Source organism: Oryzias latipes, chromosome 4 (assembly GCF_002234675.1).
Source record: "Oryzias latipes chromosome 4, ASM223467v1".
NCBI lineage: Eukaryota > Metazoa > Chordata > Actinopteri > Beloniformes > Adrianichthyidae > Oryzias > Oryzias latipes.
Genome location: NC_019862.2, coordinates 32,442,643 through 32,463,476, shown reverse-complemented (window position 1 = coordinate 32,463,476; position 20,834 = coordinate 32,442,643). Strand labels below are relative to the sequence as shown.

The following is a 20,834-nucleotide window of genomic DNA, read 5'->3' as shown; positions in this document are numbered from 1 at the left end:
CCTGCTTCCATTTCCCATCATGCCTTTGTTAACACTCTCTTGCTAGCTTCCATCCCCTCACAACCCCGAGGTGAGCATACTGGAAGGATCCAGCCGTACGGTTCTGACCCAGATGATGGATCTGGTCGTGTACCAGTGGATTCTTCAGAATGGAGTGGAGCAGGGAGCTTGTGACCCGCCGTTGCAGGTCCCACATCACGCCTACAAGCTTTGTCAAACAGCATTTTTTTGTCGGCTCCTGATTTTTTTTTCATTTTCATTTTTCCTTTTTACTTTGGACTAGTGAAACAAGTGTGAAATAACAAAATAAGACAAAAACGAGACTAAACTTGCAAAACAAGAAAAAGACAAGTATATTATATAAAACAAAACAAAACAAAATGATATAAACACCAGTCCAAAAGGGATTTACAATGATTTAAAAGAAGAAATCCTCAGAAATGCAATTCATATGGAGGACACTCCATCATGACAAAAATGACTATAAGATGTGAAAAACACCACATAAATGTCATGGGAGTGGTCTTTACAATAAGCACAGATTGTGTGTTTTTCAATAAACACACAAAGACGCAGCTGAACCCTCACATTTTGGCTTGAAGGAGGTTTAATTTATAGTATGTGGCTAAAAGAAACGGTGAAATTCTTAAACCCTGAAGCACAATAAAGTGTCAGAGCTTGAAGCTGGGACCCCCGGGGGTCAGAACTCATCTGTCCCCTTCTTAGCTAATGTTTCTGTGGTCTTTTCGCATCCATTCAACTCCGTTTCAGGATGGAAACGGAGTTACGAGCTTCTCCTTTCATTTTGAAAGTAAAAAAAGCTGTTCTTCAAAGTGACATCTTTAAAGTCATCTTTTAGAGATGGATTTTAAAGTTTCATTTCTTATTTTAAAGAACATTTCCATAACTTACAAAAGTTTGGCTTCATTTACACTGAAGACTTCAGGAGTCTGTGAGGCACCAGTCTAATTCCTGAAGATCTGAATCCAATGAAATCTGGATGACGCCTCAAATCCTAAAAGGTAACATTAAATCTATTTAAAGAGCATAAAGCAACACATGAAAACTTCAGTGAAGTATCAGTTATATGAAGAAAAGTACCACTGCCTCATCATCTATTTTTAGTGGTCTGTGAATTTGAATATGTTGTTTTTAGCCAAAATGAAAAAAAGAATATCTGTTGTTTTCTAGGACAGTTTCTGTAGAGCGGCAGGGGCTAATGAGTTATTCACCTCTGAGTTGCGGAAGGAGCAACCCCGCCCCCCTCCACGTTGCCCTTCTTGTTGCTGAGAGCTCTCTTTTTACACTCTCTCCTGCTAGCTCACAGCCCCCCACACCCCCAACCTAATATTAGGGGTGCAACAAAAATGGCAGCCACATCGTAGAACCATCCGGTTCTGATCCAGATTCCAGGTCAGACCAGGAAAACAGAGACGTTCATGGATCTGTTGGTCTGCATCAGAAAGGGGCGGGGCAAGGAGCTGGTGCCCCGCCCAATGTAATTTTTACATCACAAATGTAATCTTTTTCAAATGACATTTTGTTCCCAGTGAATTAAAAATAGTCAGAAATGCAATTTAAGCTTAATTTTCTTTATGAATGTCCTCCATCACCAGAACGTGTTGAAAACGCCAAAAACAGGATTTTCACCAGAAAAGATTTATCGCCTCAAAAAAAGAAATTACAAAAAGACTTTTTTGTTTTTGTCAGATTGTATTTAAGAAAGTAAACAGAGCCTTGTTTTCAGAAAAAATTTCTTACTTTCTGTCTTGCATGATAAATAAACTTATTAGGAAAGTTTTTCATCAGCAAATAACTTAGTTTAAGAAAACATGTCTTAGAAGCCAGAAGTTTCTTTAAAAACAAGAACTCTTGGCAGATTTCTTTAAAGAAATGTGGTCAAATTGTAGCAATTTTTAATTTATTTCTAGTGTTGAATCTTAAAAAGCCACTTATCAAAGGCTCCCAGCCTCCATCTTTTAGGAAACATGAGATCTTCTTCTTCTCAGAGAAAACGGCTTGGTGTTGAACAGGAACACATGCTGGCTGACAAAGAAACTATCAAAGGTTATTTCTCAGGGATATTTGCTTTCCACAAATCTACGTCAGGATTCTTTTAAAACTCTGCTTCATTGAGTCGGACTCCAGCATGTTATGTGCAACAAGAGGCTTTAAAAGATTAAGAGTGACTGCTTTACTGCTCCCTCTCCCTGCTTTTTGCTCTTAATCCAGACTAATGGTCACTGCAGGCTGACAGCATCTTTCAACAGCCTTCTCATCCGGAGATGACATCAATCCAATCTGCTGTGCAGGACGACAGCGGATGAAGTCCTACTGTAACTGAACCTGCTCTGCTGACAGATCCTGACCGTCTCCATGATGAGTGACATCACACTGTTGGGGTTTTTGTGGCGCTCTGCTGGGGCTTTTTCCTTCCCCATGCAGCCACAGAGGGAGGAACCCACCAGTGAAGCAGCAGCTGAGACACAAAGCACCTAGGAGGCACCTCTGAGTTCGTCAGACGTGAGGAATCTGATCCAGACAGCCATAAATTTGAATTTAAATGAGAAGTCCCAAAACAGGAGCGGCCTCTGTTTAATTGGAACAAATGGAAGTTGGATGTCTGTCAGAAGTGAAGAGGAAGACCTCAGGGACCCGACGGGACGCTACTTGTTGACAGTTGATAGGCTGCTGCTGTTTGCAGCCGGGCAGCTGATAGTTCCTGTCAGCTGGAGCTGAAAATGCCCCCTTCCCTTCATCCATGGCTGTTGCCTCCACACCCTTAAACCCCCTCTGGGGTCCTGAGCGAGGGGCTAAGCCGGGTAACAGAGTAATCAGATGAGAACAGAGGCAGGAGGAGTCACGTGGGAGGGGGGCACGTTTGCTGAAGGGGATTAATAATCTGGCATCTTGATTGAACTTCAGCTGCTCTCCTTTGCAAATTGGAGGTGGGGTTGGGGGGTGGGGGGTTGTTCAATGATCCAAAAGACAAAAAGACAGATTTGCAAAGACGAAGAGAGCCGAGAAGAGGCAGAGATGGGAGCGGAGAGAGGGAGTGTGAGGAAGAGAGAGCGAGGATAGGAGGCGCAGCGCAATGCAGTGGGGAGGGGGGAGAGAGGGATGTAGAGGCGGGAAGCCCCCACCGCTAGCACACCAGACAACGCAGGCAGGCACCGAGGGAAGACGGCGGCAGAGGGGGCCCCTGGCATCTCCAGACGCTCTCCGGTGATGGGATGAGGGGCTCAGGAGCACCACGACGGGGGGACGAGAGGGAGGAGCAGGGAGGCGACCCATCCAGAGACAGGCATCGGAAACAAGCAGATCTGAGCCGAGGAGGAGAAAAAACGGAAAAAAGTTTGGGAGAAGGAGAAGATGAAAAGAGGCTGAACGTCAAAGTGGAGGTGATGGCAGCGGTGGGAGGAGCTTCATGGAGGAGGAAGGTACCTTAACCTCAAGTTCTGCTCCTCTTCTTCATCCTCTGAGGCTGCGAGACATCATCCATCACCATGTTCTCCGACGGCGGGGAGCAGAAAGGCTTCAAGTCCCCCCACTTCATCCCATGGTTGCGCAATAGTCTGAAGGGTCATCACAGCAGCGGCGACCTGGGGCTCAACGGCCCGTTCCGGTCAGGTTCAGAAGCCAGGAACCACGTGACGCCGCTAGAGAAAGCCAAAGGCATCAGCTTCTTCTCCATCCCGGGAAAAGGTCGGCCACAGAAGGGCGAGCTCCGGTGTAACGGCATGGGGGTGCTGCGGGGGCACCACGTTCACCCAGGCAAGCAGACGGAGGACAACCCCAGGAAGCAGAGCCAGACCAAAGAGCGGGACCCCAAAGCTGCACCGAGCCCAGGTGGTGGGCCGCCAGGCCTGCAGGACGCCGCTCGGGACAGACGGCGGGCTGTGAGGAAGCACAGCAGCCAGCTGAGCCCGCAACAGCGTGAAGGCGCTTCCGCCTGGAAGTATGGGCCTCTAGTGGGACCTCCTCTAGTGGGGCCTCCTCTAACGGGACCTCCTCTAGTGGGACCTCCTCTAGTGGGACCTCCTCTAGTGGGACCTCCTCTAGTGGGACCTCCTCTAGTGGGACCTCCTCTAGTGGGGCCTCCTCTAACGGGACCTCCTCTAGTGGGACCTCCTCTAGTGGGACCTCCTCTAGTGGGACCTCCTCTAGTGGGACCTCCTCTAACGGGACCTCCTCCTACTCCTGTTGCGGAGGAGTCCATCTGCAGCATGCCTGTTGCTCTGTGCATGGATGAGCGGACAGGACAGCTGCTGGACCGCAGCAGGCGCGCCACATTCCGTCACAGAGACCCGCTCTCATCCATCTGGCTGAACTCAGACACTCAGGGACACACAGAGCGGCAGCAGGACTTCAGCTCCACCTGCAGCTCCATCCACAAACACAGCCGGAACCAGGACCGTCTGGACCTCAAAGAGCCACCTGTGGAAGGTTTCAGGGAACCCCCCAACGGCCTCGTCTTCCCCGCTGAGTTTCCCAGCAGAACCTCTGGATGCACAGCGACTCTAAGAGGCCCACGGAAAGCCAGAGCGGACCCACAAGCAGTAGCAAGCACGGATCAGAACCGGACGTGGGCACGGCACAGACCCAACACTGAGGCGGTGTCGGAGAGGAGGGAAGCCGGCTGCAGAGGGAAGGTGGTGAGAAACCAGATCCAACGAGTGGTGGACAACCTGGAGAAGGTTCTGACGGCTCTGAGGGACGTTCAGGACGAGATGAAAGAGGTAACTGGGTCTTTTATTCTGAAGGGACAACCAGACCAAAGTATCCCTCAGAACCTTTTCTATCAAAAACAGGAAAAAGGATGGGGTTCTGGCATCCCTTTTTATTCATTTTTCTTCTAAAAGCTTGTCAACCTTTAGGGTTTGTGCACTTTCAGGTCCACATAAGATCAGAGATCAGATAAATGTTGATCATTGATCACAACGTCAGAAGCATGGATGCAGGAATCAAACCCACTTCCTCCTGTCCTCCACCAGCAGTCAGGAAGCTCCTGCCAGACTCATGCGTACTTGTACATGAAGTGAATAAAGTAATACTTCTGACCCATTTGGCTGATGCATTCATGAGCTGCTGGGATGCTGCTGTGTGACGGCGTTCCCCCTCTCCCCGTCTTCCCGCCTCTAACCCCCCCCTCGTGGACAGCTGCTGCTCCAGGCGCGGCTGGAGAGCATCCAAAGCTTTTTGTAATCCATTTACGTCCGAGCATCTCCTCCTCGGATTCTGCTCATCCAGTCAAAGTCACACGCAAAGCTCAACCGGTGGCTTTGGATGGAAATCTGTGAGGTCGCCGCTAAACCCAACAACTTCATCCCTGTGGATGAGAGCTTTTAGTTTGCAGTTATGAAAAAACGAATGAGAGTGGAGGAAAAATAGAGATGACAGCTGGACCTCCCAGTGAGGAGAAATGCTGATCAATAAAACGATGATTTGACATGAGCTCAGGTCTAACAGGATCAGTTCCTTCAGCAAAGGGACAGAAAACAGCAGCTCAAGCACAACAAGCTTCTGCTGAGACGCTCTGACACAGCTGCAGGGAATCAAACACTCAGCTAAACCAAACCAAGGTGAATGACCCGACTTAGCAATTAAGGTCCGGTCTGCAGCTCAGAAAAGGGCTTAACCCCCCCAGTTATTAAAAGCGAAGCCCTCCACTCTTTTATCCCTCTGAGTCTTGACAATAACACGCATCTCCGTGAAACACGCTGGTGCTTCAAAGTACCACCAAATGTCTCTTTCAAAATAAAAATCTATCCACATCATGAAAACAGAGAATCAGGTCATCCTTTCAGATCCGCTGGCATGTTGTTGAACACGGAGAGCCAAACTCATCCGGCGTGGACAGGATTTATCTGAGCACACGGAGCAGGTGGGGAGCTAGGTCAAACATTTTCCCCAATCTCTCCATCCTCCATCATTACACAGCCGCATGCACGAGCGTGCACGTGGAGCGGGCACGTGTGCCAACCAATTGTGCACTGAGTCTAAACACAGGAAATCCTTAAATCAATGCGTTGCAGCATCTTTTCTTACATTAACCCTCCTGTTATGTTCATTTGTGAGGAACAGAAATGGTGTTCCTGGGTCAATTTGACCCGGTGCATATTTAATTATCCAAAAGATTTCTGAACCCAAAAAAATCCTAACAAGCAGTGTGAATATTTCATTACTAACTCCATTATTAATTATTTTATCAATATTTAGTACAATGGTGTTCCTCGTTTCACCACTTTGTTACTTTTGAAAGACCAACACACAAAAAACAACAGTTTTACACAACATAAATGTTGTTTTACATACATGCACTGTGAACCAGAAATCTGTGTGTGTGTGTGTGTGTGTGTGTGTGTGTGTGTGTGTGGGGTGAAATATGTGTAGCTGCAAAAGAAAGAAAGACCCCGACATTTCTGACACCTTTGTACCTCCAGTTTGACTGCTGGGTCAAATTGACCCACAGGGGGTGGTTGCAAATAGGTGAGATGAACCATTTTCATATTATATGTTGATTATATTAATTAAGGCAAGCAGAAGAAGAATCATACTGAAAAAATACTTTCAAATATTTTTCCTAGATGTTCAAATTTTAAAATGGGGCAATTTGACCCGCCACATAACAGGAGGGTTAAGGTTAATAGAGAAAATCAGCTGCAGGGACTTTTTTAAGGCCAACCCCCTTTTTAAGGCCAGCCCCCCATTTTTTAAGCCAAACCCCTTTTTTTAAGCCCAACCCCCTTTTTTAAGCCCAACCCCCTTTTTTTAAACTAGTGTGACACACTTTTGGGAGTGACATTTTCAGTCCTCCTTGAAACACGGAGCCGCTGCAGTTCTTCCATCAGGTCTGCACTAAATCAAGCCTTTTGTTGGCCACAATTCAAATTGAAAGCAGACTGCTGGTGGGATTTCAAGCTGCTGACCGTGGAAGTGCGATGAGTCCAGATTCAGATCCTAATTTGACCTCTCCTCTTCCTCACTGCAAACTACTTGATGCTGGCACTGAATCTGGTTTTTGGACTTTCCAAACATTTGGCCAGGTTTTAAGTTGTTCCAACTTTGCTCTGCTCTACACCCCCTCCCAAACTTTTCAGGATTAATCATTTCAATGCATAAAATAAAATAAGTATTTTTAAACTTGACATATTTTTAAGAAATTTTATCTTTGAATGAGTGTTCCAGTTTTATGAAGCAGACTTGTTTGATTTAGGGAAATTTGTCTGCTAAGGACCTAGAATTCTCAGACACATTTATTTAAAATGTGTCAATTTGGTGGTAGATATATTATAGTCTAGAAATAAGGATAGTTGGACTGTTGTAGCAGCTACAATAGGATATATTATGTTTTCGAGCAATACACGTTTATTTTCAGATATTTTATTTCCAAGTATCAGAGCAGAAAACCTAAATATAAGTGTTTTAAAACTTATTTAAGGCTTGAAAGGGCAGGCGTCACTAATTATTAGAAGACACCTAACAAAGACCAAAGCATAATCCATAATCTGTGTTGTTTAACTTGATTTTTGAAGGACATTTTTCCCTCGTTGAATGCTTTTGATAACTTACTATAAGATTTCTTGATAAGTAGAAATTACTTGATGCAAAGACAAATCCTTTTCAGTTTGTAAAATTCCTAAAATCCAATCATCATTCCAAACATGTGAAATTCAGAATCATTTAAATGCAACATCAAAACTTCTAAAAATGTTAAAAATCTCTGCCAATGAGGTTAGAAAGGATGGATTACCAAGAATTCTTATAAGAAAGAAGTACTGAGACCCCTCCTTTGAAACCTAGCTTGTTTTGCTATTGAAAACTTTATTGATAGGATTAGAAGACTATATTATAAGATTATAAAACTTCTTCAGATTCTGTTTTAGCAGTGATCAGTGGGGCACATTTGCTTTGGTTCTGATGATTTTTGGGGTTTTTCTTTTGTCCATCTTCAGTAGTTTGATGTGTTGATATTTGCATTTGTAAAACGTTTGGTTTACTTTGTTTTTCATACAGACATCATCACAGTTGTTTTGATCAAGGGGAGGAGTTGTTAGCGTGCTGTGGACATATGGAACATGCATGTATGGGAACTGCATGTTTGCAGCTCCTTTTCCTGACTTTTTCATCCACGTGTGTTCTGTAGGTGGTGCAACAGATCGACTCTCTGACCTCCTCCATTGATCTGAATGAAGAGGAGCAGCAGGATTGTGGAGGAGACCAAAAGCCTCCCAGCGACAGCAGCTCCGGTTCCAGCTCCACCCATCCGAGGTCTGCTGATGCTGGAAAGCAGCGAGGAGCGGCAGGCTGGAGTGGCGCCGTCAGGAGAGAACATCCCAGCAGGAGCCAGTCTCCAAAGAACCTGCAGACGGGCCGGACGGCCGCTGGGTTTCTGTCGGAGAGCAGCCGGACTCTTCACTTGGCCTCCGGTCCGCTGTTTTCTCCCAAAAAAGCTGGATTGAAGAACTTCTCCACATTAGGTTCTTCAAACCAGCTTCCAAACCTGAACTCCAGCGATCATACTCTGTCTCCCCAGAGGAGCCTTCCCGGTCGGCCTCCGACTCCCGGTCTTTCTCCTATAACAGTCAGCCTCCATCGTCCCCCCAGCCCTGCCTCCCAGCCTCATTCGCCTGGGGCGTCCTCCTCCATCAGGACCAGCCGCGCATCCCCTCCCTCTCGGCTGTCTCCACAGCCCTGTCCGCCCCCTGCCCTCAGTCCTTCTGTCATCATAGAGACCAAAGGGGGGCCTTATCAGACCTCACAAAGCGGCCTCCCATCTGCCGCTGCCCTCACTCCATCACCGACCCACCCTCAGTCCGCCAGCTGCCCACCCACAGACTCCGACATCCAACCTGTGCCGCTCGATGAGCAACGAGCGTCCTCGGCGGGCCCTTCTCATCTGTGCCCGGCCGCAGGGAAACCACCCACGGCACAAGGTCGTGGAGGTCGTAAGCCTCCGCCGTACCCCCACAACAGGCTCACAAAGAAAGGGAAGGAGCCCCGCAGCGCCCCCCCTTACCCTGAGAAACGAAGGCTGCTCTCGACCACGGTGTGAGACAAAGGAGCCGAGGGAGGAGGCTGACCGGAAAGAGCCGTGTTGACAGCACCAGCCGCATGTCTGCAGGAGGAGATTTAAGGCTCACCACGTCGAGCTGAGAACACGTTTCCACGGTGACAGGATGCAAATGCAACTCATGGTGAGTGACAGCCACTTTCTGTTGTTGCTGTTTCTCTGTCATCTTACAGGGCACAGTGGCATCTGTCTGGGGTATCAGAGGTAACAAGAGTCTGTGTGCAGATGCTCCCTGAGCTCTTTAGTGGAGCGGCCCGGGGTAATCAGAGAGCTGGGACACAAACGGAAAGACCCCAATCTGGAGGAGGCTGTAAACATGTTAAAGGAGGGACTGCACCTCAGCATCCGGATGTGTGCACTCACCTGCACCGATGGCGGTGCTGTCGATGCAGAAACTGCTGAGAGGACGACGGCTGGATGACAGCTCAGTGATTCAGAAGACTCAAAATCCTCTGAAGGGAAGGGGAGAGATCTGTGACAGATGTGGAAGTTAGCAAAGAACTGAATATCCTGATTGAGTTTGACCTGAAAGGCTCAGCGTTTAGTTACACGCAGAGGAGGGGTCGGCCGTGAAGAAGCCTGTTTGTCTCTAAAAATACCCCCTCCTTTCCTTCATGACTGACCCGTCCACAATCTCCATCTGTTCACCTCTAAAGGCAGAGATTTAGAGGGCTGGTATGTTTGCAGGGAGACCGGGACGCCAGCTGGGCTTGAATAAATAAGGAAGCTGCAGGACTGTCAGGGTTGTGAGGCGAACTCCCGCTTTAGTCTGTGTGATGGATGCTGCCCTCATTGGCTTTCCCTTCTCAGACCGTTAAAAGACTGAAAGAAAAAGGGTTCCTGCGTTAAGCTGTTCATCTAAGGCTTCATTTCAGTCTTATTTGAAAGAAAACGCTCAATTCTTAGTCTGAAGATGTGTCACTGAAACACCAGGAAGTGATGTTCTTGTCACGCTGGATTTCAATCCCATAATGACTCTGATGCTATCGGCAGCACAGACAGAATATTGAAGAGTCAACCACAGAGGCTGAACGAGCAAAAGTAGATCCTCCGCAGGTTCAAGCCCCACATGCATGTCCTCGGGGAGAACATGCATGTGGGGCTTCTCCACACTGTCCTCCCCACTGTCCCCACAGTGTCCCACAGAGAAATTCTCTCTTGTGTGTCTGAAATAGAGCAGGGTACCGCGTTACAGATGTCCAGCCAAACAAAGCCATGAACACAGAGCTTGATGATGATTGGTAAGAATTTCGGCCAATCACGCACAAACCTGATCCCGTCAACGAGCTGAAAGTTTTAGGCTCCAAACAGTGTTTGGAATGTCTCTCCATACAAGAGGGGCTCAGCAGGTGCTGAAGGGAGATGGGTCGTCCTGTGCCGAAAAACATTTGTAATTATCTGCAGATACAGTTTTATTGCAAAAAAATGAGAAGAAACATTTGTTTTATGAAATGGGCAAATGTTTTCTGTCTTAGAAATGGGTTCATAATGGTGAGAAGCAGGACTGGACTGATTGGTCCAAATCGGTCTAAGTCATCCACTCCTGCCAATCAGGAGTGAGCTCATTGGAAGGCCACACCCCTACCACTTGAACGTTTTATTGAGGCATCCTATTGGTCTATTTATAACTTAAATAACTTCCACTAAAGAAAAAAATGAAAACGTGCAAATTGAGCCAATATTTTCGCACAAATGGGAAAAGAAAACTCTTAAAGGTTTCAGAGTAAGATGACTGATACCTGTTGATTTCTCTATACAAGTCTGGGTAATTCAGGTATTTCCTGTTTGGAGCGCCACGGGGGAGGAGTCACTCGGTCCAGTTCTCATTTACAGTCAATGGACTCAAGAGTCAACAGAGGACTTCTTCCCACCAAACAGGAAGCTACAGTGCCAGCTTTGCTCCAAAGATTTACAAAATAAAGGTTTTCAACGTTTACCAGAGTTCTACAAGCGACTTCTGGATGTTCAAAGGTCCAGAAGAAAGCTGTGGATCAGCATTGAACCCGTGACTTTAGGTACGAGGACAGTCCAGGATGTCTTCTTGGCTCCACATGATGATAAATCTTTTCACGCATCTATCCTTGTAAGCCCACAAAGATCAGCATTCCATATATTCCCATATGCGCATTTGGATTTGGTAGATCCGCCCTGCCAAGCTTTTCTCCCCAAAAAATCTAACAAAAGAGGCTCTTTATCCCTTGAATGGTATATTTTAGGACTGAATATGCAGATTGACTATGCTTTCAGAATACATATTGAATTACTCGGATAAAGCTTTTCCAACTGAAACTTCTTTGTTGAAAGTTTTGTTTTAATGGAAGCGGAAATAAGTACTGCATTACTTTAAGTAAGGGGCTTGTTGTGCAAAGACGAGACACAAAAACGCCATCCTGGGTGTTCAGCGTGTCCCGGCTCCGACAGCACTCAGAATATTTAATGCCTCTACTCCCCTTTCATGTTCACCCTTTGACAATGATATGGGAGGTTCAGTCAGATCACGACTGATGCAACCAGACAAGAACGGCGTCATACGTGACAACACATCTTTATTGGAACAGCCCTCGCATTTCATCAGGAATGGGAAGGCCAGCAGGTGGAGGAAGAAGAGCTCAGAATGAGTGACATCGTGGGCGTTTTCTCCACGTTGAGTCGGGATCTGGATCCGTTCCATTTGGTCGGACAAAGCTGTGACAGATGAGAGACGCCACGCTCAGACCCAACACCTGAATAACGGCACCGCGGGGTCGCATCAGCAAACTCCTCCAATCTGAATTGAATCCCTGGACGGGGGTGTTGATAGATGAAGCAGCCGTGATCTCCACATGCCGGAGCCGGCGGGAGACGAGGGATGAAGAAGTTCAGAAACCTGCTGGGTGTTTTCACTGATCCCCCTCTGTGGCAATAAAAGATGAAAGCAGCGGAGAACCTCGGGAATATCTGATGTATGGCCTCTTGCATCATCATCTCTGCTCTGTACTCCAGGATTTAGGTTCATGAAACTAGACCGGAGCGAGGAAAACCAACTAAAACGCAAGTCTGACCCAAAAATGTGGAGCGTCGTAAATTCAAACCTACAAAGAGACTGAAAGGCTCAGTGTTGACCCCACATCCACGGTAACATGTAGCAAAAAAACAAAAGAAATGAGACGGTCCTCCAGAAGATAGCCGTGGAGCAGAGTGAACGGGTCCTTCTCTTCCGTCTTTCTTTGAGGAATCCCGTTCGTGTTTGCATTACGATGCCGAGGATTACAGGAGATGGACAAATCTGTCTAAACGTGATCCGCTGTCTTTATCCCCGAGACGCCGATCCTCCACAGTTTACAGTCATGCACATTTCCTCTAAACCCACCAAAAATCATTCCAAAAGCCTCAGAAACAACATTTGATCAAAACAGAAATTCATTCATTGGACTTTTTCCCTCTTTGTTTGTAAAGATATTTTCCAGACCAAACGGCGTCCAGCCTCGGCCTTCGGTGGTCTCGCTTTCATTGGCTCCTCCTCCCAGAGTCCAGCAAAGGGCTGTGATTGGTGGAGGCAGTGCCTGACTTGTGAGCCGTCACAGCTCGTCGCGTTGTGTCCGTCCAACGGCGGTCAGTTTGGAGAGCTGGGCATTGAACCTTCCTTCCTTGTGGGTCACTGGAAGCCATAAGACAGAGAGAGACGGTCACATGGGGGAGAAAATACGCTGGGCGGGGCCACAAGCTCCCTGCTCCGCCCCTTTCTTATCCAGACCAACAGATCTTTGTTTTCCTGGTCTGAGCTGGAATCTGGATCAGATCCAGTCGGATGGACAGATCCGATACTGATCACTGTTTTTGTTGTGCTGGTAATAGTAGTCTGGGGGGGTGAGGGGCTGTAAGCCAGTGAGACAGTGTGTAAACAGAGAGCTCTCAGTTATGGGATGTTGGTCAAACTCTGGCTAAAAGGGAGAGTGGGCGGGGTCGCTCTGCACCAACAGTCCTGCCCACATCTCAGAGGGAAACTACTGCCGCTCTGCAGAAACTATGAAACGACTCTGGTTGTTGGATGTTGGCTTAAAGAGCAATGGGAACGCACTGAAAAATAGATCAAAAGAGGATCGGAGTGGGACTTTAACGAATGTGAGAATCTGGATGTTTGCATTGCAGCAGACATGAGTTCCCGTGTGCCCGTCTGCTAAACATGTCTACCCAAATAACATTATTTTACTCAACTAACAGAAGCCATTCATCGTTTCTGGAAACACTTTGCTCCCCAAAGAGCTGTAGACGGATTTACATTAACCAGGCAAACAAGTCTGCAATTTAGATGAAAAATGTTATCAACTGGCATAGAATGTATTTAAGAAGACAAAGTTCAGTCACTTCTCCAGCATAAAACAGAGTTTTAGTCTCAACCACCGACTGTATAAGAAGACTGGACTGAGCGAGGGTGATGTCACCCATAGAAAGGGCCTTAACCCAGTCACCCCCCCCCCAACACAACTCAGGTGAATTACTGCTGAACTCCTTTTCTGTGTCACACCCTTCCAGACGTCATTTTTCTGTCTGCTCCTGATTCAACATTGGAATAAAGACAAAATCTGAAATACAACTTGAAGCTTTCCTAAAATAGAAAATCCTCAGAAAAAACGTGAACGTGTTAAACACCATTTTCATCAAAGTGGGTCTTTAAGTACCAAAGGTTGCAGTTCCCAACAAGACCACTGGGGGCAGACAGGAGCCACACTGACCCTCATGTTAGAAAGTCTGTTTTTACCCAGACGGCTCGTCGTGTACAGAACAGAAACTGCTGAGTATTTGACCCATTCCCTGGGGGTCAGGACCCCCACCCCCCCTATTCAAACCTCATGCTGAGAGTAAAGCAGGGAGGGATTGATTCCATTCTTAGAGTCTTTGATTTGACCCGGCCATGGATTTGAACTCACGACCTTCCAGGAAATGCCTCACTGCCGGCTCTCCCTCACCAGGGCTTCAGGCGCCGCCATGTTGAAAGTAATTAGTCCGAGTCGCTCCGAGTCATCGTACCTCTGGCAGACGATGACTTGGAGCGACTCAGACCAATTACTGTCAACTGGTTTCAACATGGCGGCGGCGTTCAGGAAGCAGATGTACTTCCTGTTTGGGAACAGGAGAAGGGAGGGGCTGAGCTTGTTTTTACAGTCGATGTGGCGCCCCTGAACCCTCCAGTGGGCGGAGCTGTTCTGATCACATTGACCTAAACAGCTCCCTCTTGTGGAGTCGGCATCCCCAAAAAGCCCGTCACACGCCGCCCACGGTCTGTGCAGAAGTTTTCCTCGGCGTTGGGATTATCCACCAATCTGTCGTCATTACCGGGCTGGCTTTAGCGCGCCGACTGTAAGCCGCTGCTCGCCGGCGTGTAATCTGCTGCAAGTGACAGCCCGGCTGTCAGATCCTGCTAATCACAGTGAGGACATGACACCGCCGGCGAGGACCTGTTCAGAGCAGAATAACGCCGCAGGGACGCATGAAACCTGCTCACAGCTGGAACATATGCTGCAGAGGAAAGGCGGCGGGGAACCTGCAACCTGATGGCGGGGGTGGGGGCAGGGAGCTGATTGAACATGTGAAGACGCAATCAATTCCTCACCTGTTGATTCTGCGACGGTAAACTCCTCCGGCTTCAGAGGCACGTCGCTCTGTCCTCCTGCTGCTATCTGTGACTGAAGATGCAGGCGTGATGAAGACGAGGAGGAGGGGGAGGAGGCAGAGTGGGGCAGGAGAGAAAAAGGAAGGCAGAAGATTACTTAGTTTGTGGCAGACATGAAGGTCACAGAGATGCTGCGGTGTGTTTGCGTGAGCGTTTGCTGTGTTTTTGGTTTGCAGGCCGCGCAGCCACAGCAGGAGGAGGAGGAGGAGGAGGAGGAAGAGGAGGAGGAGCTTGCACACGGGACACGAGGAAGCCGCGTGTTTCACGGAGCAAACCGTGACTCAGCGGGAGTCCAGGCATCCGCCTTCATCCCCTTCTGCCGCGTTTCCACCATGACGGCGCCAGAAACGCACAGAAATGATCCCAACAGGTTTCATGGAGGGTGGAGGCACTAGAGCGGGGGTCTGCGACCTTTGACCCCTCAGGGGGGTAAAATATCCAATCATAATCCTTCTGTCTCACCGCAGTGGTGGGGGGCAGACTCAGAAACTCACGAACATTTGCACCCACCGAGCACCCGTTAAAAAGGAATTTTGGGCATAATGAATGACCCCCCCCCCAAATAAAAAATGATGACATCACAGCGGGAGAAACCTTTAAAAGAATGAATGGGGCAAAAAAAAGTCTAAATCTTCCAACAAAACCAAACACATGGGGGGGTCGGGACACCCCTGGGAATTTTTTGAAATTATTATGGGATGGCCACAGGACCTATGGCATGTCACAGCAAAGTGTGAAATATTATTTGCACAAATGTTCTAGCAATCTTCCTGAAATTTCACTTACATGCCACTAGCTCTACGGAGCCCCCCCGGTGCCAGTGGTTGAAACAAAAAGCCACTGACACCTGGGGGGCTCCGTAAGCTTCAGTATGCAGCTATTATACTCCACTTAACGCTGACCTTTGACCTCGAGAAGAGCCAGCCATCTCCATTCGCCCCACCCCCAAGGAAAGAAATAACCTTTGGGACCTTCTACAGATGTCAAATCAGGGGGACTTTAACCTCCGAACTCCTCAAGTGTCATCGGGAAGGAAAAAAAGCGTTTGTAGATTTTGAACGGCGTTGGTGTGATGAGCTCACAAAAATGGCCTTTGCTCCTGAAATCCTGAAAATTCATAACATAAATCTTTGGCTCAAGCTGAACGAAGCGAAAAAACATAAGATATGACTATAATAGGAAAGTGGGCGTGGTTAACAAAGAGCCTCTGTTGCCAAGGGAATCCAAAAATGTACTTTTGCAGATTCTTCTAAAAATGACAGATTCCTGTTTGTCAGCCTCAGGCCGACAATAAAGAAAGTGGTTGCTATGGCGATAAGGCCAACAGAACAGCTGGACTGACTCTGCCATACCGCTGTTGTTCTCCTGACAGTTCGGTTCTCTGATCAAACAGATGCAAAGCGGTTTGTGTTTTTCTGGTAAACGCGCCCCCAGGGGCTTCACTGTTGACGGTTGCAGCCCCCCCCCCGCCTCAGAGGACGTGTAGTAAAGGTACAGCAGGCCGAGTAGTTCAGACGAAGGCAGAGGATGAGGAGGAGCTATATCTGAAGAACACAAACACACAGATTGTGTGTTTGCTCCTGCAGTCTAACATAACTGGGACAATTGAGACAATCAGCAAAAACTGTTAGGAAAGAGTTTTGATTGAATGAGAAAAACTGAGTTTAAAAGGAGAAATTCTAAAAGGATTTTCCATCCGTTGGTGAAGCCGAAGCCTCCGTAGGTGAGCACAGGTGTGTTCACTTCATGAGTCCATTTTTAGTGAAGCTGCAGGTCTGAATGCTGCTGGACTTCAGACAGTGTGAATAAAGCTTGATTAAAAAAAGGGATTCTTTTAGGATTTGAAATTTGGTAGTAGTATCATGGTTTGGCTCTTTTGTTTTTAAAAGGACAGAAGTGATTTTCTGGTTTCCAGACTGAAAGTCGCAGCAAAACCATCCAGTCGCCAACCCTGAACGCTAACCTGAACCTAACGCTAATCTAAGGGGGGTAAAGTTATCCGACAAAAAAAACACGAAGAAAGTTCCGACAATCGTAAAAAACAATCCAGACGATTGTTTGTGGAAACGCTCAAACATTCCTGGGGGGGTTATCCCTGCAGAACCGATCAGCAGTTATTGGTCTGTGCTGCAGAAACAGTGACGTGTAGAGGCTAGAAATACATCTGAATACAATCAATCAAAAATGGAAAATAAAAGACTGTTGTTTGGTTCTATTGTCTTTTTACTGCTATAAGAAAGAGACATTTCTGTGGTATTTATGCACATTTTGATGCATATGTGAGGATAATTGTTACTTTGTAGCCATCTTTAAAGAAAAACAATATTATAGTCTAGTCCACAGAAACCAGCCGTGTCCAGTCACAGTGTCAACATCAGTGCCTGAAGGGGCAGAAACGTGCCAGGAAGGGGCAGAAAAGTGTGAGGAAGGGGAAGAAACTTGCGAGGAAGGGGCAGAAACGTGCCAGGAAGGGGAAGAAACTTGCGAGGAAGGGGCAGAAACGTGCCAGGAAGGGGCAGAAAAGTGTGAGGAAGGGGCAGAAAAGTGTGAGGAAGGGGCAGAAAAGTGTGAGGAAGGGGCAGAAACGTGCCAGGAAGGGGCAGGAACGTGCGAAGAAGGGGCAGAAACGTGCGAATAAGGGGCAGAAACGTGCGAGGAAGGGGCAGAAACGTGCGAGGAAGGGGCAGAAACGTGCGAGGAAGGGGCAGAAACGTGCGAGGAAGGGGCAGAAATGTGCCAGGAAGGGGCAGAAAAGTGTGAGGAAGGGGCAGAAACGTGCCAGGAAGGGGCAGAAACGTGCGAGGAAGGGGCAGAAACGTGCGAGGAAGGGGCAGAAATGTGTGAGGAAGGGGCAGAAACGTGCCAGGAAGGGGCAGAAACGTGCGAGGAAGGGGCAGAAACGTGCGAGGAAGGGGCAGAAACGTGCGAGGAAGGGGCAGAAACGTGCGAGGAAGGGGCAGAAATGTGCGAGGAAGGGGCAGAAACGTGCGAGGAAGGGGCAGAAACGTGCGAGGAAGGGGCAGAAACGTGCGAGGAAGGGGCAGAAACGTGCGAGGAAGGGGCAGAAACGTGCGAGGAAGGGGCAGAAACGTGCGAGGAAGGGGCAGAAACGTGCGAGGAAGGGGCAGAAACGTGCGAGGAAGGGGCAGAAACGTGCGAGGAAGGGGCAGAAACGTGCCAGGAAGGGGCAGAAACGTGCGAGGAAGGGGCAGAAACGTGCCAGGAAGGGGCAGAAACGTGCCAGGAAGGGGCAGAAACGTGTGAGGAAGGGGCAGAAACGTGCCAGGAAGGGGCAGAAACGTGTGAGGAAGGGGCAGAAACGTGCCAGGAAGGGGCAGAAACGTGTGAGGTGGCATCTCTTTCTTCCTCAGAGACTCATGGTGAATAGGGAAGTGTGGAACAACAAGCTCTGCCTGCAGCGTTTGCCTTGAACCCGACACACACAGTGCCATCCTGACAGACTCGTCACTTGCAGAGATGTTCAACAAGACTTTGTCTGCATGTTTGAGGTTATTTCACAGAGACACTCTGCCATAAGAAGCCTTTATCACGGCCCTGACAGAGTGGAAACAGCCAGCAGAAATCCTGTCACTTTGCATCAGCATGAGAGGCCTTGTGACGACTGTTGCACCAGCAGACGCCGCTCTGTCGACTCCCACAAAAGTTACGACACGCAGGTCGAGGAATGGAAAAGTTCCCTCACTTATGCTAAGTTGTACAGCTTTGGGGATTCACTACACAAAATGATTCACTACACAAACCTATTTACTGAAATTGGGAGGAAGTGAATAACGAGATCCGTCCATCAGAAGTGCATGAAAACTGCATTTGTGTGTCTCAAAAGTGGACGTTAGCCTCCAGAAAACCACTTGAACCAAAACTGAAAACTTCCACACTAGATAAAATGCTGATTTCATACTTACGTATGCATTGGCATATTCAATTCTGGTTCCTTTGAGCTCAGCCTTGAACTGAGTGAAAAACAGGTACGACTTCCCCTGAGGCCTGCCACAAAATGAAAAAGACATTTATGAATCCATTTGCATCCAATCATTCCCTCACAAAGTCACCCATGAGCACGTTAGGACCACGCAGAGAGGCGGAGCCTCAGCAGACGCGCCCACGACACCCGTCTGCCATGATAACAGCAGGTCACCGCCGTGAAGGAGCGCCGCCGCTGACTGCTCACACGTTTGTCCTCAGACATGCAATCACGCCACTGAAGGAAAAGCCAGCTCAGCCTCACCTCCACACGGAGCAGGAAAAGAGCGAGTCGTCGTCACTCAGGCCAACACTCATCAGCCATTGCTGCGTTGAAAGACAGATACATTTTTAGCATTTCAGCCACAATATTGAATATAACCAAGACAGGCTCACCTCATTGGTTCCCCCTTGTGACGCGTAGGTGAAGGTGCACTCATAATCCCTCTGAAAACAGACAAACTCTCATTTTTCCCTCTCTTAGTCACTTTTTAAGATAAAAATACATCTATTTTCCAAACACTTTTAATGGAAATGCATGATGAGTGTTATAAACCAGGCTAATTGTTGAGTCAAAAACTATCCAACTATCCACTCTGTGCTGTTCCAAAGTGCCTCCCATCACTGGGATGTTAGGGTTTGGAGGAAACGTCACCGCCCACACCATGCATGATGCAGGGCTCACATTTGCCCCAAAGCAGGGCAAATATTTCATGTTTTGACCTCAATACAGTTTGTTCAATGGACACGTGCAAAGCTTAACCTCTCTTTTCACATTCCAAGTAACCATGGTTTCCAGAAATAATCTGTTTGAATTTGAATGTCTTTCCTAAACTACTAAATGTAATTGTAAAAAAACAACAAAAAACAAATGTAACGATAAGAAAAGTCTAAACAAGGACAAAAAAACAAGATACAGTAATATTTAACCCTTATATTGGGTTTGGGTCAAAATTGACCCGTTTTAAGTGTTTAAGAAATGGGTCAACTCAATTTGAAGGTAACATTTTTAGGCTTTTTGGAAATCTCAGTTGAGCCAAAAGTTTATGTCAAATTGCATTTTCCCTGATGACAATTTCTGATTTTTTAACTCGTCTATAAAAATTTTTAGGATTGTTGAATAAAGAAAAACATCAGACATACAAATATTTTTGATAAAGTGTGTACACTTAGTAAGAAACTATACTATAGAATAACTGCAATCTCTTTCCTTTAGAGAAGCCATACAGACCAACTTTAACCCAAATAATCATCTTCTGCAACTGCAGCCTCTGTGCTTTTATTTTGTAGTAAATAAAAATCCCTTGTAGCTGCAAACGACACCATAAAATAAAAGCATTATTATTATTGGTAATCGTTTCAAACCACCACAGTCCTTGAATAATTCAACCAATCAAAAGAGCCATTGTGGCGTTCAGTCATCGACGTGTCGGCTTTTTACAGGCTGTGACGTCATCATTGTGCGACCACAACTGATCGTACAAGTCCAGTTTTCTGTCAGCACAGTTAAATTTAAAAATGTACTTAAAAAACGTGAGAATGAACAACGACAAAGCCTTGCAAATTATTTAAACAGCAATATTTCTCCTGGTTTTAATATAGTGAGCAGAAGAAATGAGGCGAAAACACGAACCGGGAAGTGAATTTACAATGAAACTAAGAAAACTGCAGACGATCAATCAATGTTATACCTCAACCAGACGTTTCTACAACTGAGGTTGAATTTATCGCAAACAGTTGAACCAAATAAAAGTGTAAATAAGACAAAGACTCACAACTCCCTCCGTGAAACTGTGAACTACTCCTCCGGGTTTCACATTGAACTCCACTGTCTTGGTCTTCTCAGAAGAAGCCTCGGCCGCAACAAACACCGCAATGATCCCGCATAAAAGTAGAAACGCCATGTTATGAACGCAGAAGGGTCCCGGGTTTGTCATCTCTTTCTGTGCTGCTGGAGAGTCGCTGACAGCTGCAACCGGATTTAAACAGAGACCCCGTCGACCGGTAATGACGTCACACTGCGAGCAAAACCAAATCGATATTTAATTCGCCGCAAGGGGGCGCCACAGCAGCACAAAAAGACCGACAGGTTTGAAAATTCATGTGGAAGTCCCTCATGTGGATCTACGG

The 20,834-nt window shown here is 47.2% G+C and overlaps 2 protein-coding genes across 2 annotated transcripts; one reads left to right on the top strand and one right to left on the bottom strand.

The window, feature by feature from the left end:
* The first annotated feature begins 1,756 nt into the window (after window positions 1–1,756).
* On the top strand, window positions 1,757–16,933 carry LOC110015002 (SH3 domain-containing protein C23A1.17-like). The gene is made up of 3 exons (XM_020702787.2): window positions 1,757–4,739; window positions 8,147–9,197; window positions 14,900–16,933. The coding sequence occupies exons 1-2, from the start codon at window positions 3,507–3,509 to the stop codon at window positions 9,053–9,055; spliced, it is 2,142 nt and encodes a 713-aa protein (XP_020558446.1). The 5' UTR covers window positions 1,757–3,506; the 3' UTR covers window positions 9,056–9,197; window positions 14,900–16,933.
* mydgf (myeloid derived growth factor) lies at window positions 11,603–20,711 on the bottom strand. Its single transcript, XM_023954620.1, has 6 exons — window positions 20,480–20,711; window positions 19,101–19,151; window positions 18,970–19,031; window positions 18,647–18,728; window positions 14,664–14,736; window positions 11,603–12,710 (listed from the first exon to the last, which is right to left on the bottom strand). Exons 1-6 carry the CDS (start codon window positions 20,639–20,641, stop codon window positions 12,631–12,633), a joined length of 510 nt encoding a protein of 169 aa, XP_023810388.1. The 5' UTR covers window positions 20,642–20,711; the 3' UTR covers window positions 11,603–12,630.
* Between the last annotated feature and the right edge of the window lie 123 nt (window positions 20,712–20,834).

Excerpts from the sequence above, each read along its gene's own strand:
- LOC110015002 (XM_020702787.2), top strand. The coding sequence starts at position 3,507 with ATGTTCTCCGACGGCGGGGAGCAGAAAGGCTTCAAGTCCCCCCACTTC. Across the intron at positions 4,740-8,146 it reads TTCAGGACGAGATGAAAGAG|GTGGTGCAACAGATCGACTC; the intron begins GTAACTGGGTCT and ends TGTGTTCTGTAG.
- mydgf (XM_023954620.1), bottom strand. The coding sequence starts at position 20,641 with ATGACAAACCCGGGACCCTTCTGCGTTCATAACATGGCGTTTCTACTT. Across the intron at positions 19,032-19,100 it reads CACAAGGGGGAACCAATGAG|CAATGGCTGATGAGTGTTGG; the intron begins GTGAGCCTGTCT and ends CTTTCAACGCAG. Across the intron at positions 12,711-14,663 it reads TACCGTCGCAGAATCAACAG|TGACCCACAAGGAAGGAAGG; the intron begins GTGAGGAATTGA and ends TATGGCTTCCAG.